The sequence below is a fragment of the Nanorana parkeri genome, unplaced genomic scaffold, assembly GCF_000935625.1.
Source record: "Nanorana parkeri isolate BGI_ZX_2015 unplaced genomic scaffold, ASM93562v1 scaffold580, whole genome shotgun sequence".
Classification (NCBI taxonomy): domain Eukaryota; kingdom Metazoa; phylum Chordata; class Amphibia; order Anura; family Dicroglossidae; genus Nanorana; species Nanorana parkeri.
The window spans coordinates 120,532-139,396 of NW_017306848.1; the positions used below are offsets into that span (position 1 = coordinate 120,532).

Genomic DNA, 18,865 nt, shown 5'->3' on the forward strand with positions numbered 1-18,865 from the left:
AGAGAGAGACACCGACTTAGGCTAGGGAGGCGGGAGACACCGACCGACGTTGGGGTCCCTTAAAAATTTCCTCGGCCAAAAAGGGGTCACGAGTGGAGAAAGTTTAAGAAGGCCTGCTCTAAGTGACATAAATCCATGACATTACAACCATAGATAACATCAAGAAACCCTTTTTTGGCTAGGTGGTGTTTATTTTTAAATACTTTGGATTCTTAATACTGCAAGAATAAAATAAATTCAAAAAACATCCTTAAAAAAATCCACTTTTACAGATAACTTTCCACTTGGTATACAAGAATCTACAGGCTAAAACTCTAGTAGTACTTGTAGCAGTAGTGTGCCAAACAATTGTGTTTTAAAGTCCAACTTCAAAGGCTTAAAAACATCAGGTGATGAGAACAATTGACTTTCATATTCAAATGGACGCAGTGTTCAGACTATGGCATAGGAGCAGCATATGTAGTGGTGTAGTCTATTGTAACATTGGTGGTGACATGTGACACAAGCTTAGCTGAAATCTTCCTTTTAATACTTTCTCCACAATAAAATCAACATTCCAGCTTGAATTCTGATTTCCACATAATGATAAATGCCAGCCATGCTTGCAATTTCCTGTTTACAAAGTCCACCATCTTACAGCTAAATGGCTTTGCTGTTTTATGGTCGCTGTGGTTCAATCTCTGGCAATGTCAAATAATTTAAAGTCTAAAATGTCTCATGTTGTCATGGAAATAAAGTTCCTGGAGGGTTCTGATCCCAGACAGTTTATAAATAATGACCTTCCCTAAAGTTGTCTGTGTTCAAGATTCTGACTTCAGGCGTAAAGTCTGCACTGTTTTTATTGTCTTTACACTGTGTTTTCCATCTTTGCTGTGAAGGGATGCATTGGAATCAATCAGGCTGTCCTTGGATCCATTTCTTCTCTGAAATAGAAGATAGAAAGACTGAATGCAATGTTTTACTACACAGATATTCAGTGTAGTCATTTACAAATAGAAGTTGCCACACAATGTATGCATGTTTTCATTCTCAACCAAATGCAAAACTTCTGAATCCGATTCCTACCTGCATCCTCTCCCTCCAATGCCAGTAAACCATAATGTGATCTTTTTACTGAAGCTTTGTAAACATGCACTTGAAGCATTACATGAAGCAGAAGGAATGGCACTTGCTTGTCTATGGGACACTACACTACATTCACAAAATATTCAGACCCCCTTCACTTTTTTCAGTTTGGTTATGTTGCAGCCTTTTACTGCAGTTGTTTATTTGTTTGTCTCAATCTACACTCAGTACCCCATAATGACAAAGTGAAAACAGAATTTTAGAAATGTCTGTGAATTTATTAAAAAACTGAAATATCACATTGGCATAACTATTCAGACCCTTTGCAACAACACTTGAAATTGAGCTCAGGCACCTCCCATTTATATTGATAATTGTGGAGATGTTTCTACATCTTGATTGGAGTCCACCTGTGGTAAATTAAATTGGACATGATATGGGAAGGCACACACCTTTCTAAAGAAAGCCTCACAGCTGACAATGCATACTGTATCAGAGCAAAAACCACGAGGTCAAAGGAACTGCCTGCCGAGCTCAGAGACAGGATTATTGCAAGGCAATAATGCTACAAAAAACATTGCTGGACTGAAGGTTCCCAAGAGCACAGTGACCTCCATAATTCTAGAATGGAAGAAGTTTGGCAAAACCAGGAGTTTTCCAAGAGCTGGTCGCCCTGCCAAACAGCGCAATCGGGGGAGAAGGGCCTTAGAGGTGACCAAGAACCTGATGGTCACTCTGACAGCTCCAGAGATCCTGTGTGGAGATGGCACAAAGGAAGGACAAACATCACTGCAGCCCTCCTCCGATCTGGCCTTTTTGGCATAGTGGCTAGACGGAAGCCTCTCCTCAGTGCAAAACACATGATGGCCCACTTGGAGTTTGTAAAAAAGCACCTGAAGGACACTCAGACTGTAAGAAACAAGATTTTCTGGTCTGATGAAACCAAGATTGAACAGTTTGGCCTCAATTCTAAACAATATGTCTGGAGGAAACCAGGCATCGATCATCATCTGCCCATAACCATCCCAACAGTGAAGCATGGTGATGGCAGCATCATGCTTGGGGGTGTTTTTTAGCAGCAGGGACTGGGAGACTGGTCAGGGTTGAGGGAAAGCTGAATGGAGCAAAGTGCAGAGATATCCTCAATGAAAACCTGTTCCACATTGCTCAGGACCTCAGACTGGGCCAAAGGTTCACCTTCCAAAATGACAACGATCCTAAGCACACAGCCGAGACAACACAGGAGTGGCTTAGGGACAACTCTGTGAATGTCGTAGAGCAGGGGTGCCCACAATTTTTTGTCTTGAAATCTACTTTTTAAATGACGGGCTCAATGAGATCTACCAATGTAAAAACACCTTTATTTAAAAAACAAGCACATTAAAATCGTTACTGGGACTTCTGCCTCTCTCCCTCACGTGTGCACGCTCTCTTCTCGATCTCTCCTCTTTGTCTCTCTGTCTCCCCTCTCTCGGCTGTCTCTTCTCGCTCTCTCTCCTCGCTCAGGTCAGTCAGCCGATCGCGATCTACCAGTGTTTGCTTTGCGATCAACTGGTAGATCGTGATCGAACTAGTGGGCACCCTTGTCTTGAACCCGATTGAACATCTCTGCAGAGACCTGAAATTGTCTGTCCACTGACAGTCCCCATCCAACCTGACTTGAGAGGGTTTGCACAGAAGATTGTCAGAGAATCCCCCAATGCAGGCAAAGCTTGTCACGTCATACCCAAAAAGACTTGAGGCTGTAATTGCTGCCAAAGGTGCTTCAACAAAGTAAAGGTCTGAATACTTAAGTACATGGGATATTTCAGTTTTTACTTTTTAATAAATTCACAGACATTTCTAAAATTCGGTTCGCCATTATGGGGACCTGAGTGTAGATTAATGAGAAAAAAAGAATTTAAATAATTGTAGTATCAGACTGCAACATAACAAAATTAAAAAAGTGAAGGGGGTCTGAATACTTTCTGAATGCACTGTATATCCCAATCCTTACTATTATAATGGCATGGACAAACTGTAAAAATAAAAATAAATCCACAGCTGTGGAGGGGTCTGAATGTGGGCCCATCTTTGGTTTAAAGCAATAAGGCAGAAATCAAACATCATCAGGGAGCAGAACTCTTTTTTTTGTAAGGAGATAACCTAGCATGTCCCCTTAAAAAGTAAGGGTATTAGAATAACGAGAGTCTAAGAGATCCTTCACATACGTGCAGAGGTCCGTGTATTGTAAAAGATGGCCAGATCTGGGTGCCTGGGAGTCACAAGTGTTGCATACAGCTCACCTGTACAAATCAATGTCAGGCTGTGGGTGTATGCTGTGGGGACACTGCCTTGAATGTATATTTGTGGACATGTACAGATGTACGTCCCTGGATGCAGACTGTCTGAACCTGGCTGGAGGAGGCAAGGCAAATGAGCTGCGAGGGGGAAAATTATTGGTCAAAACTTCACAGTCTGCACTGCAGTTACCCTAGCTCTCGGAAGCCTCTGAGCAAGCAAATTCCTCCTCCTGAGCTTACCTGTCTGTATTAGAAAGCCACAGCAAGTTTTAATCTTCCTGAACTCATTTGTACTCTTTGGAAGGAGATGCAGCTTGCTCCTCCTCCCGGGTCTCTCCTCCTCTCCTTGCTGTTTGAGCTTTAATCTGAAAGTAGTGATGCTACTGTCACTACTCCTATCAGAGGGACAGTACAGACAGCAAATTCATTCACAATCTACTGCTCACTTGGCAATGGATGGGTGCATCCAGATGGGACTGTTCCCGAACCCTAGTTTAAAGGAACACTTTCATATGAAAAATACATATATATAACTGCTAGACATGTTATTTTGTAATTAAATTTCAATGTAAAAAATACCTTCCTGTTACAATGTGCAGCTGCTGTCATTTTCTAAAACTGGGAAAATGCAAAATATTGCTTCCTTTCAATATTGCAACTGCTGATGAATATGCCCTAGAAATGTCATTTCCTGCTTGTGTGGTTGGCTCGTTTCCACAAAAGTCTACATTGGCATACAAGTCAGATTTTAGGCATCCCCGAAACAGAAGTTTCATTTTGAATGAAATACTTCCTTAGGCCTGTCTCCAGTTGATGTGAATATGTCCTAATAAGAACACTGATATTTACTTAGGCGGTTACATAGTTACATACTGTAGTTGTTAATGTTGACTGAAGACAGAGGCCCATCCAATTCAGTGTGTGTGTGTGTGTGCGTGCGTGCGTGCATCACTAAGAATTCCCATACCCCTGTATATTGCATTTCCTGAGGAAGACATCTAGACGATTTTCTGAATATGTATATACTCTTAGCTGATACCACCACCTGGGGAAGAGAGATCCACAGTTTTACCAAATCTATGATGCAGTTTGAGGTTAAAACTTTTTTTCCTTCAATCTCAGGTGGTGGCCTCTTGTCTTCTTTAGGGACCTTCAAAAGTAAACTAGGGGCTGGCTCATCCCACTAGGCGCCACCTTATAGCTCAAATATTACTTTTGGTTGTACTGATTCTTTAACTCTATCTCTTCCTATAATGAGTTATACAGTCTTGGTTTATTTGCCTACTTATATGAAATGTACTAACCTGCTGAGAAGAGGGACCACTGGAGCAATGTGTTTCTGAGGCTCGTGTCACAGCCAGAGGAGGCACAAGATCACTTTTCACACTGAGAAAAGAAAGCAGATTGGATGATGTTGCATAAACACGAATAGGATTTCAATCAATCTAAATAAGATAACGTGAAAGGAAAGAAAAAGGATCTTTCGGGAATCATTTTTTACCTTTAACAAGGAGAATAAAGGTGCCCATACACTGCTCGATTCTCGTACGAGAATCGCGGGAAATCCCGCGATCGTACGAGAATCGAACAGTGTGAACGAAGACGTGCGACCGTTTCTACTGTACGGTCGCACGTCTTTTGTCTAAGGAGCATGTTAGAAAACCAGCTGAGAATCGTACGATTTTCGGCTGGTTAGAACGGTGCTCGGGAGACAAATGCCGAACGGGCCGGTGTGCGCACGCGCACACTGCCCGTTCAGCATTGCAGTCATCGGAAGCCCGCCCCTTGCGATGATCGAAAGTGCGATCTGCCTGTCCAAGATGGGCAGATCCTACGTTTTTTTAATCACTTTACAACCATCGCAAGACTAAGGTCTTGCGATGGTTGTACAGTGTATGGCCACCTTAAGAATGTAAGATAAGGTAAAGTCTTTTCCTGTACAAGGACGCTGTAAACATTTATTATCCAGAGCTAAGATTCGTTTGTGCTAAGAACAATCTCTATTCACCAGTAAGGATATCACATTCCTCAAGCCCCAAAAGATCTCCCTGCATTTTAGTAAACAATTAGGCAAATCGATATACCGTAAACTCCTCATTATCCGGCATCCACAGGGATTGGTAGATTCCCGATAAATGTAGTTTCTGGTTGCTTTAGAGTTACTTTTAAAAATAGGTCTAACTAATGCCATACCCCATAACATAAACTCTGTATTGACTTCATATTAATATTGAAATCCTGTAATCAAAGGCAAATTAAGATACGTAAACACACCTAAAACAAATTAAGATAAATAGAAACACGATCCATCCCAGGATAATACATGCCGCAGATGAGCAGAACAGTGAGTACACAGGGGGATTGTTCTGGTTAGATGAGAGTTCTGGTTAGTTGAATACCGGATGACACAGAGTTTACTGTACAACTGCAATAATGCTTCATAAATATTCACCTAAAGACTTTTGCATATTTTGCACTGTTACAACCTGGAAAATGGATTTAATTGGAATTTTATGTTAATGATCTATAATGCCTAGTGGAAAAAAATATTTTAGAAGGAAAACACACTGCCTTTGCTGTGCAACTCTTATTAAGCTCTCAATTATTCTCAACAGTCACATAATTAAAGTGTGACCTGTTTCTAGAAGGTATTTCTTCAAAAGCAAATATAAACACACACCATTACAAAGATCAGTGAGCTATCAAAACAAGTTCAGGAGCTTTGAACATATCCCCTGAAATCTATTATTAAAAAAAGGGAAATAATATGGCACAACTGTGAGCCCGCCTAAGGAATCCTTGCACCAGGAGAGGGTTGTAGTCAGAGAAGCAGCCAAAATGCCAGTGGTAACATCGAATGAGCTATAAAGACCCAGAGATGAGATGGGAGAAACTGTTCAAGGGGCAACTATACCCAAAAGCTAGGTAACACTTTATGGAAAGTGCCAAGACTAAAACCATTGCTGAACAAAAACCCATAATAAGTCCAGTCTGATAAGACCAAAATAGAGCATTTGGGCATCACTCAAAACATTGCATGTGGTAGTAAGCCAACACTAGCCACACAATTAAGAATGATGATGTTAGCATTTAGCCATGTAGATTCCATTCACCAGGAGTGACTGAAAAACTGGTCACAACTGAGGGCAAGATGAATGCAGATAAACACAGGTTAGTTCAAGAGAAAAAACTCCTATATTGTGCAGCAGACATGAGATGGGGAATTAAGTTCACCTTCCAGCAAGTTAGTGGCCCCAAACACACAGCAAAAGTTACACTGAACTAGTTTTAAACCAAATGCTTAAAGGTCTTAAAAAGGCCCAGACCTCAATCCTATTGCAAATATTTGGAAATACTTCATGTAAAACTAAACTGAGGTGTTAGATCTTACAAATGCATTCAAGTACCTTAAGTACTAACAAAAATGTATCTTATTTGTGTATCACTCAGCTGTAGATCCCCAAATCATCTCTGATTTGATGCTGACACTGTCCTTCCTACTGGAGGGTGGCTACTTTTGTTCCTCATGGTCCCTGTGTGTGTTGTAAAGTAGTCACCGCACCAAGCTCGCTCCCCTGATGGACTACAATCTCAATACCAATTAGAACTCTGGCAGTCAGAGTCTTGCAATTCTTCATGATCTTGTAGTTCCACTACAGCTTGAGTGCAGAGGTTGCCTACTCCTGCTCTATTCAATCTGCCAGGGATAGAGTGATTGCACAAAAGAATAGGAAACATGTTGGCTCTAGATAGGCAAAGCTGGTAGAGACATACCACAAAAGACTCACAGCTGTAATTGTAGCCAAACATGATTCCTTTAAGTAATGAGCTGGAGGCTGCTTTTAAGTTTACTTAACTTTTAGGAAATGTTGCACCTTTAAAATGTTCAGTTGCTATGATGCCACATGGTAAAAATACAAATTAAATCAATTTGTCTTCCAGGCTGTGACACTAGACACTGTGGTAAAGTCCAAGGAGATTAATACTTCTGCACATCACTCCAATTGCTTACAAATATTTTATGAAAGCCAGTCAGCGCAAAACTGGTGGCACTTGTGATTAGGACATTTATTAAAGGAATTTTTCAGTAACTAAAGTATTTTCTAGAGTGCCTATACAGTATTTAGCAAATAATTGAGCCCATTCTTGACATAATGATTAATTGAAATCAATGTTTCTGAATCCAGCATTCTGTAGGTTATTAGAAGGTAGTAGGTTATTAGAAGTCATTGCTAAAAACTGATTTTCTCAAAACAACAAATTGTGGAAAATTATTACAAATCAACATTTTCTATATACCGAATGGATTACATGTCCTTCATGTTGGATGATTTCTGTAACTTATCCTTCATAACTGCATTGCTCTAGAAAACGCAATTATATTTATTCACCACACACAACAATATTATATGTGTATGTATTCTAGGTGGGATTCTCCGCACTCTATATCCACATCTCAAGTGGCTTGGTTCCATAGGAGCTGCTCACAATTGCATCTCAAAGGAATACTGCACACTGGGGTGCATCAATCTTGCTCTTTTTATTATATAGCCATCAGGCACAATGCTTTACTTTACTTGAATGGAAAATCGGAACCACCACTGGTTTTCTCCCCTCACCCTGTTAGGTATTGTGGATTCTCTCTATGCTTTACCCTACTGGAATTGCCATTCAGTAACACTATTCCATACTGAGTGGCTTTCTCCCATTATCATGTTGGGTATTATGGATGCTCTCAGTCTTACTGGAATATTACATGATTAACACCACTACCCCGAGAAACTTACTTGACTTCTGACAGAACAGATCTTTCACCATCAGAGCACTGGGACCTCCTGTATTGGCGAAAACTGCGGGGGGAATGGGAGTGTCTAATACGTATTGGGTCACCTTGAGTCCTAAAAAACAAAACACCGCAAACATTTTAAAATGAAAATAACTGCATTCAGGGTTGCAATTTAAAAAGATCATTAAGCATCTTACAGGATTTTTGTATTCACAGTAAAATCCGTTTCTTCGAGTCAATTGAGGGACACAGGATTCAGAGACAATTGGTTAATACTGCTGCCTACAGGAGGATTTGGATACTGGCAAACAAAAAAACAGTGGTAAGGGCTGATGTAACCTCCTCCGACTCCCAGCATGCCTCAGTTTGAGGTAGTGCTCGAGAATAAGGACATAAACACAGAGGGGTGGGACCTGTGTCCCTCAATAAACCTGAAGAAAAGGATTTTACAGTGAATGAAAAATTCAAGTTTTTTATTGTTCATTGAGGTACACAGGATTCAGCGACATTTGGGATGTCCCAAAACAGTTCAACTGAGGGGTGGGAAACACCGAAAATAAAACATGAATAGGCCCAAACTGGGGACTGCCTGCAGTTCAAATAGCCATCTGAAGAACCTTATGCCCAAAGCTGGCATCACCAGGTAAAACCTAAAGAACATTTGAACAGATGACCATGTAGCAGCCTTGCATCAGTTGCCTGATGTCAAAAAAGCAAGAGAAACACTCACAGATCTAGGAAATGCACCTTGACAGGAAATGGTGGAACCCAATCCTTAAGACCATAAGCTTAAATGAGTTGTCACAGCAAATGAGAAATGGTAGAACGAGAAGCTGGTTCCCCTTTAAGGGAACCATCAGGAATGACAAAGAGAGTCGGTCTTTCTAATGGAGACACACCTACAGCTCAAACTTCATCCAGACAAAAAAAGCAAATCTCCTTCTGATCTACTGTGGCTGAGCAGTGGGACAGGAGCACAATGTCCTGCTGTGAGCATGAACTCTAAATGCTTTACAAATATGGGATTAATATGGATCAAGCTGGAACTACTGCCATGAGTTCTGTCCATTCCTTTAATGTTTGACAGGTGTGCAGAGTACACACATGGGCAACACTCCGTGTAGTGATGAAACACTCAATTCCTCAGCGTTTTAACCCTCTCCATGGAGACCAACTGAAAAATGGAAATAATAATGGCGCCCAACGATTGTAATAGATAGAGTAGATAATAGAGTAGCCCACAAATCAATACAAGAAAAAAACAACTGACTTTTTAGGCACCACCATGACCACTTCATTTGTATTAAAAATAATATTTTATTGTACAAATCTCTCATAAAAATCACATGATCATAATACAAACATCAACCTGTTTAGTCTCACTCAAAAGTGTATGAGCCTATGCCTTACATAGACCCGCAACTCCTCAATATATTATGTAGTTGAACCTGATAAACTAAATAGCTCCCCTCCATGGAAACCTGTATAATTATTATTAACATGTACTTCTAATTAGGGCTGTGCAAATTAACGATTAATTTCTCGATTAATCGTTAATCTTTTTGATCGATTAAAATTTGTTTGATCGATTTCAAATTTTTTTTTTAACTTTCTGCACTAACGCCAGCCAAGGCATTGGCCTATACACATACAGCACAGCAATGAAGTAATAAAATGAACTAGGATCACACTAATCCAGCACGTTATTATTCTGAGTTGCCCCACTCAAGCGGCGGCCATATTGAGTGGGGCACGTGAGATTAATAACGTGCTGGATTAGTGTGATCCCAGTTCATTTTATTACTTCATTGCTGTGCTGTATGTGTATAGGCCAATGTAGTTGGATCTGTATGTGCGTTGTAATTAATCAATTAATCGATTAAAAAGAATTTCGATTAATCGAACACAAAAATTTTAATCAGTAACAGCCCTACTTCTAATGGTATTTGTATGATATATACACAGTTTATCAGGTTCAACTACATGATATATTGAGGAGTTGCGGGTCTGTGTAAGGCATAGGCTCATACACTTTTATGATGTTTTTATTATGATCATGTGATTTTATGAGAGATTTGTAGAACAAAATATTATTTTTAATACAAATGAAGTGGTCATGGTGTTGCCTAAAAAGTCTGTTTTTTTCTTGTATCGATACATATTGGGATGTGGCACCATTTGAACTCCTGTGCATCCCGTAATAGTAGCCCACATAGCCCACACGGCCTACTCATTAATAAGTCTTCAGAGACTGGGTCACACCAGAGGCTTTGCTATGGTTCTGCACCTGGAAAGCACTCTGCTGCCTGAAAATAACATTCCGGGCAGGCCCCGCAAGCATCTAGTCCAGCGGTTTCTGGGTACAGTCTCCAAAGCTGTTGATAAGGATACGTTGATCCGGAAAGCTGCATAGGAGACCAGCTCAAGCAGCGTCTAGACTGAAGAAAAAATTATTGAACAAAAAGAAAAAATGGGCAGTAAAACAGTTAAACATTTCTCACTAGAGAAAGGAAGTCCATTCTACTAGGCCACTAGCAGAAAACTAAGACATGCTGGTAGTGGAAAGAGTTATACCAGGCTGGTAACAAATCTATTTGCCAATGCCCAAATCCTCCTGTAGGCAGCAGTATATGCAAATGTCTCTGAATCTTGTCTCCCTTCATGAATGAAAAAGGAAACTTTTTTTTTTTCATCATTATCATTATCCCATTATAAAGCACCAACTTGTTAGCTGCTCTGTACATAAAATAATAATACTATTCACAAATATATATTTACACGCTTCAAGCAGTATTCCACTGCTGTGTGCAGTGTGTGTTTTATGCAGAATGTGCAATTCTTCACAGCATACTTGCACCTTATGGCACACTTACCTTACAACTGTGCACTTCTCCATTGTCATTGCAGGTTCTGTACCCTACCACTAGTTATGGGTTCCCAGGCATCAGCTCCAGGCATTGATCAGTCACTGATGTTGTAACTCCTGCGTATGCACTTAGGAGTTACATTGTCTGAAGCACTTGACCCATTCTCTATATCTGGAGTCAAAAGTAAACAATGCATGGCGAATGCGCGATACAGTGTACTCAGAGGAGTACTAGAGGAAAGGGAGGACGTTTTTTGGCCGAGGAGATTTTGCATGTCTTTTTTGCCAAAAAATCTCCACCTCTCAGCATTTTTTTTTAGAGTTTAGTGGCATGTACACAATAAAACTAAATATGGTGGGTTAAGTACTTGGGGTAACACATAAGATTTGACAAGGAACATTCCCACCCTCTGACTTTTAGGTAATCAATTTAGAACATACAAAAACATACGAAATCAATCAAAACATGGCTTCCTTGAAAAATATTATCGTTTCACTATATATCGTCCCTTTACCTCCCATCTATAAAGTAAGGTGAGTATTTACATTATCCATTGAATATACATATTATTAATTGTTACATCACAGTGGGGGTATTCAGATGAATGAATGTAACAATATGTATAGTCAATTGATAATGTAAATACTCACCTTACTTTATAGATGGGAAGTAAAAAGGATGATATATAGTGAAACGATAATATTTTTCAAGGTAGCCATGTTTTTATTTATTTTATATGTTTTACATCGATTGCTGTTAATAAAACATTCTAAACAAAATAGCGTCTATAGTGGGTACCTAAAAAGTGCATTGGTGCGTATGTTCCTTGTCAAATATTCAAGAGTTTAGTGCCACTTGAAATACTCTTTCACTCTCATGGCGGCATACTTACATATATAATATATTATGATTCTGTTTGCAATTAAATTTTTCAATTCAGTACAAAATAAAAGCCATTCTGGTGCACATGAGGTGAACTGACTTACTCTATTTTCATGTATGGTATTTCCTTTAATTGTTCTACGGATAAGCCTGAGGGATCGACAAGTTCCTTCCTGTAAAATGTTCAGAAATCAACGTTAATGGCACTCTCCATATCAACATTCTGAATAATTCCACAGCTAGGAAGTGAAAATGGAATAGAATTGAGCACATTATGCAGCGATAACCTTTAAACACCTGTACTTAAATTATGAAGCAATCCCATTTGGTAAACAAAACATTTCACTGTTTTTCTCATTTCATTTTCTGATGTTTCATCACACAAATACTGTGTTCCCTGTAAGGAAAATGTCTGCAGGAAAAAAAGTGTGTTGCCAACAGTAACCAATCAGGTTAAAGGGAATGTAAACCTTAAAGGAGAATTATGAGGCAAGCGATTTTCACTCAGCCTAATAATCTGAGCCGACCTGTGACCATGAAACTGTCACAGGTCGGCTCAGTAGATCGGGAAGTGAGCGAACACATAGCGTCGCTCGCTCACTTCTTGAGCTATCCCTGCAGAGAAAAAACCCTTGGGAGAATTATGGGGAAAAACCCTGACCCCATAGTTCTCCTTTAACAAAGATCCTTCATTTGATCCCTTTTGGTTTGTTTAATGTACCGTTGAGAGGTTTTTGTTAAAACCTGCTGATCTTGTGTTGTGAATCTCATAAGCTGATAACTTCCTGTGCTCTCTGCCTGTGTTGACTGGTATCAATTACACTGTCTTTAGCTATAAGGACTACAGAACCATGCCCCTCTATGTTTTGGAGAAGAGAAGAGGGAAAGGTCCTGTATTCGTAATATATTTCTGTTGTCCTGATACAGTAAGATGAGTGAGAATTGCCATACTAGGACTAGAAGTGTGCTACTGGCAGAATCAGCAGGTAAAAGTAAAGGAAATCAGCTTAAAAAAAAGGAAGCTAATGCAGCCACCACATTTGAGGACTGGTAAGATGCAATATATGGCATTTTTGGATTTGGGTTTAGATACACTTTAAGGATTCTTATAGACAGGTGTCAGCCATGATTATAGGGTGTGTTTACTGCAGCCCCATGCAGACATGGCTTTGGTAACCTTTTAAATGCTGGTTTATGTGAACGTTAAACAGAGCCTATCACCAGACCATTCATTTTAATAACAATCTTCCCATATGTTTATATGTGCTTTTACCATATGTTATGCATGTCATTTACCTGTAAAAGCTTCCCATATGTGGACATCCAAAAGCCCTGAGACTACTGCTGGGCGACACCATCTTGGATTTGATGCCAGCAGCCCCAGCAGACTCAGAGCTGTTAATCCAAGTGTCTATAGTCTAGTCTATAGTACTCCCCTTCACTCCTTCCCTGGCAGCTACAGAAAAGAGGGAGGTGTGGGGAGGGGCAGAGGAGCTGGATTGGCACAAACAGAAGTTAGACACTCCCAGAGGAGGACGTGGCTAAAAAGTGCAAGCAGGGCTGTTAGTGGCCTGACTCTCCTGGAGTAATCACATTTTCTAGCAAGTTAAAAGTAAGCACTTTAATTGATTTTTCTATGCTTTTAACTGCAAATTGTTAAGTTGGGGACATGTGAGTGTTACCTAGAGCCGAAAAGAGGAATAATGTCACCAGTACACCATATTTGTAAATCAATGATCCATTTTAATGGCACATTGCCATCCAATACAAGCACTTTCAGGGCCACAGGGGGTCCCCTTCATCAGGCTCAGAATGACATCGTCATGTGGACCCGAAAGCACTTGTATTGGATGGCAATGTGCCATTAAAATGGATCATTGATTTACAAAAACGGTGTGCTGGTGACATTATTCCTCTTTTCTGTGATTTACACGGTGCCTTCCGTTGTCACTAGAAGCACCCACCCAGTTTGGGGTTGTTTCGCTAAGGAGTGCAGCAAGACATCCTGTTTCTAGAAGTTTGTTACCTAGAGCAGACTGCTTGAAAATGCAACCTGTCTAGGAATGCCCACTCCTCCAGACTCACACCCACCCATCAAGGCAGTTTGATAACTGCATACTTCCCAAGAACCAGTCAACTGCTTACATCAGGACTGGGGGGGTTTCGAAAGGAAAAGTATGTTTCCCACCAACCATGAGCTGCCCACATTACATAGAAAATTAAGGTATGTAATAAAAAACAGAAAGGTTTTATTCGAAAATTGTACTACCATGTTGATGTAAGGCAGAGGGAGTTATCAGGGAAGGCAAAAGATAAGCAGAATAAACTTCAGCTTGAAAGCTTTTTGGGTTTACATATACTTTTAACAAAATACCTTGCACATCATATTCTTATATTGGTATCTCTGCCACAGATGGTTTTACCAGGACAAGAAGCTACAATTACAAAATGTGCCTGTGAATTGCGATTTTGCAACCTATCTATTCTTATATGAAGACATTCTGTTAATGTAAATAGTAATGGGCGGATGGATTTAGTCCTCCTATTAGAATACACAAAATCAAAAAGATAATGAGCAAGGTAAAACCATTTCATGTTTGAAATCTAAAGAATTCATGCTTGTTCAGAAAGCTTATATCATATCAAAGAAAACAATAACTACTTACTGAATGTGTTTCCATAATGCTTCCTTGGCCTGGACATCTGGGCTTCTCCTTATTTAGAAAAAAAGAAAAAAGTTTTCTAAGTTATACACGACTTATATATGAAGGAAGGAAACACTACAGAAAACAGGCTACAGTGTCTTTACTATGTATATACAACGTACCTACTGCCCATGAGCTCAAGCCCTGACACTAAGGGCCCATTTACACCATAGCGTTGCATTAATGGCACGATACCATGCTATTAATGCATGCTATCACACAATGCACCATACGCCAGGTACATTACATGTTCATAGAAAATCAATGGGTAGACACAATGCAACATGAATTAATACTTTTGAAAATGTGAATGGGCTCTACATGTTACATCTGTATTTTACGTAGCTGAATAATAAATATGAAGCAATAGTTATCATCCATGTTTCAGTCTCAGTATTCTGATGCAGTGCCATGAACGTCCTCCTGCAATCTCCTCTACTTCTCCCGCCATCTGTCTGAAGGTAAAATAATTTTCCCTTACACACAACTACTGTAGGCTGTATACCTAGAACTCAATGAATAGTTTTGGGTTGACATCTAATCTTGGAGAAATATCCACCCTTTGGTAAAATTGTTGTAGCTATCACCATTGGTCCTGGAACTTCAGTCTTGTAAGCTCCACTTAGAAGACCAAAGTTTCCTCAAGCAAAATGCTAAGACATGTGCTAAGGCATTAAAAGGATCGAAATTGATAGGATATGTACTGGATAGGCTCATAAATTGGAAAATTGCCAATGAGGTCAGCCAGTAATCTGGAAAGATCTTGTCCAGGAAAGGCACACACATATGGATAAAAGATCCTTCTTGATATTAATGCCAAGCGGCAGTAAAGGCTCGTATATGGAGACTTGTGTAAAGAATGGAAGAAAACTAACTAAACCAACATCATAGTACTGCTTAAAATGTGTATATGAACAACCAAAAGAAAAAATATACCCTCGACCACAGTAACTAGAACTGAAAGGGAAGGTCAGCTAAGTATAGCACAGTTCAACTTGACAAAACTGAACAACCTAATTAGCAACTAATGGAGCAGGTTGACCCAATCACTGGGTCAGGATGGCCATGGCAAAAATTTGCTGCAATGTATCTGCTATTCTCTGCTTGCTTTTACATACTCTACATGCATGCTTGCGTGAATGTCTATAAACACAGCTTTAAAAAGTATCCGATATTAAAATATACATGTACTTGTAGTCATACCTACATTTCATTTCAGAAAACTAAATAGGAAACCATAACTTCAAGCTAACAGCTAAATACAGAGTTTAAAAACACATTTGTCATCTGATGATTTGCAGGAATTGTAATTCTGTTCATGCAGTCTTGTGATTCCAACACCACCTTGGTTCAGCATTGCAGCTTCCATTGTCGCCCTTTAACCTACTCACTGGACCGTGAACCAGCATCACCACACTGCTAATTTGCTGTCCACTGTAACAGAGGAAGCTGCAAAGTTGAGCCATAAAATAGAAGTCATATTCCTGTTTGTGAACCACAAGGATGACTATAGAGAATCACAATAACAAATTGCATATGTGTATTTTAATTGTACATTTAGCTATTATCCTTTTTAAAGAGATACTAGGGTTGGCCTACTAAAGGAATCCAGCATGTTCACTTTCATACCTGTCCTCTCCATCCCTGCACTCCATTCCATCATCATACCCGTCCTCTGCACTCCATTCCACCATCATACCCATCCTCTCCAATAACACCAGCTATAGAGGAATACATCAGATCCCAGCAATAATACATTATATACAGCGCAATGCAGAATACCAGCAGCTACAGAGGACTACAAATCCCAGCAATAGTACATTATAGCATAATGTACTATTGCTGGGATTTGTTGTATTCCTCTAAAGCTGCTGGTATTCTGCATTGCGCCGCAGTTTAATGTACTATATTGCATGACACACTTTTTTTTTTTACTTCCACCGCTCCAAGCTTGCTCCCGTGATGAACTACAATCTCAATACAAACTAGTAGACCATCACTGGAGCCATTTTTATTTATTTATCCGATTAACCGATTAATCGAACGTAATAATCGGCTAACTAATCGATTTGGAAAATAAACGTTAGCTGCAGCCCTAGCAGGATCACATGTAATTCACAATGATAGATCTGTGATTAACCGCTGACAGGGGAAGGACTACGTCAGATATCAAAGTCGATAAAATAAAATGATTGTTTCTGTACAGATTTAAAAATGAAGGACAAGTGTTCCTGCCAATATCAACACACGAGAAGGCAGATATGTCAATAAAATGGTTTTATACATTGCTTAGTACATGTGTTAACATGCGTATGCAGATACTAGCAGTTACATATATGTATCACATAAAGTGCAAATATATCATGAGACTGTGCTAAAGACTGGGGAATGTACAACATCATTGGGGGTCATGTACCCATCAGAAGAAAACAATCATTTTGATTAGTGAATTAAAGCTTGGTTTACAGTGTAACTCCACCTTGCAGTCAAATTTGAGAAACCCCACGATGTAATTGTTACACGTTCACATTTGAACAGCAGACCTATAAAATTTAAAAAAACATATTTCTTAAAGTAGAACTGAAGCCCAATTTGTTTTTGTTTTTATTTGTGGATAGAGTAAGGGAGGATTATAACCCATGTCAGCTTTGTTTTGCCATCTGTGTCCCATTGGGGAGTTTCCCCTAAAATTCCTGTCTGATAACTACAACAGGAAATCCCTTGAAAAAAGGTCTGCAAGGTCAACAGAGCTAGCGTCCTCACTGGAAGATTTCCCATTTATTCCTGTACTGATGACAACCCAAAATTTGGGATTTTCTTTCACTTTCAGTGATAACGGTCACCAGGACAAACAGTGAGTGAATCGTCCTAATGAGGGCAGAGACAGCAATAAAAACCTTCAGATGTTTTTATCCCTTTACACTCTGTCCAAAACTAAAAAACATGTTTTGGCTTCAGTTGCACTTTACTTTCTAGTTGTTTCTTCAGAGCCGGATTATACATAAGACTCTATAGGCAGCATTAACATACACTGTACCACCCAAGAATTGAGATCTTTAACCCCTTGTTAGAGAAGACAGTCCGCACATCCAGTTTACAATTGATAAAGAAGGTTTGCCCGCACAGTACAGACAGGGTTAATTATGGTAAAGATAACTCCTCCGCCCCCTCCTTAACATTACATAGAAGGGAAAAGTTAAGCAAGATTTTTCAGCAAGGAAAGAGGTAAATAGCAATTTGTAATTTTTATGTATTCTATGTGGATGGAAACATATAACAAATATAGAGTAGGTGTTATCCCAATTTGGCTGCAAAAGTGGAAATACACGTTAATTTAAATCCTTTCTGATAATTGCAGAAAATATGAAACCATATGAGGATGTGGCGTTGTGCAGCCTGCCCACAGGGACAGGGGTTTGTGCTGGCACTCAACAGGTAAGTGCATGTAAATAAATGCACCTGCAAAACATTGCTTTCATCGGTGTCTAAACAAACACAAGGGAGCTTTCGGAAAGCTCTAAATGCAGCCAGAATACACTTAACGTACGATCGAGAACGATGTCTGGATCTCCTGTAGTTGGGGTCAGCCTGGTTCTTCTCTTTTTGTCTTCTTAAAACAGCTTCCCACTGTGGAGCAGAATCCACCATGTCATTTTCCTGCCGTAACCTGCAATAAAAATATTATTTATGTTTTCAGCGAAGCGCATGCAAGTGCAGTCATGTGACTAATGTGCTACTGCTGTGTAATTTTGTTCCTGCACCCCCCGTGAATCGATAAAACAATGCATGTCGAGTGCCCAGAGAAATATAGGAGATCTGGTTTGTAGGAAACAATTTCACTACATTTCTAAGCACACCAAAAAGAACATGGAAGTCACTGTACGCTTTGCATCAATAAACCATATGAATTACATTGGGACCGACACTGCTAGAGTCTCTGCCTGTGGCTGGTGGTGGTTGGAATCATCTGCAGGTGTATTAGATCTCTTCAGGATCTAGCACCAAGATCTCTCCAAAGGAGTTTATGAAATACTGACTGGATATGGTGAAGAGTTTAAATTAGCAGATCACAAGTTGGTCACATTCTTTGAAATCAAAATTTCTCTTTTGTTTTGTAAAATGTTTTGTACATTTCAACCTAAATGTAGGTACATGATGAAGATCATGCAAAGCTTACACAACACCTTAGTACACTTTACTATGAGATTATGAAAGTTGTTCTGGGGAGTTGGGAGTTTTAGGTTTCCTTCTTTATAACACTCAGATTGGCTTCATTAA

General features: G+C 39.6%; 1 protein-coding gene across 1 annotated transcript in view; it reads right to left on the minus strand.

Annotated features, from left to right (window-relative positions):
- Nucleotides 1–182: 182 nt before the first annotated feature.
- Nucleotides 183–18,865, minus strand: part of EPB41L4A (erythrocyte membrane protein band 4.1 like 4A) — a 246,462-nt gene continuing 227,779 nt past the window's right edge. The window contains exons 19-24 of the mRNA XM_018562488.1: nt 18,135–18,254; nt 14,549–14,596; nt 11,987–12,055; nt 8,135–8,245; nt 4,655–4,733; nt 183–923 (exon numbers count right to left, since the gene is read on the minus strand). Of these exons, the coding sequence (XP_018417990.1) occupies nt 801–923; nt 4,655–4,733; nt 8,135–8,245; nt 11,987–12,055; nt 14,549–14,596; nt 18,135–18,254 (550 nt within the window). The 3' untranslated portion in view covers nt 183–800. The remainder of the gene's footprint in view (nt 924–4,654; nt 4,734–8,134; nt 8,246–11,986; nt 12,056–14,548; nt 14,597–18,134; nt 18,255–18,865) is intronic.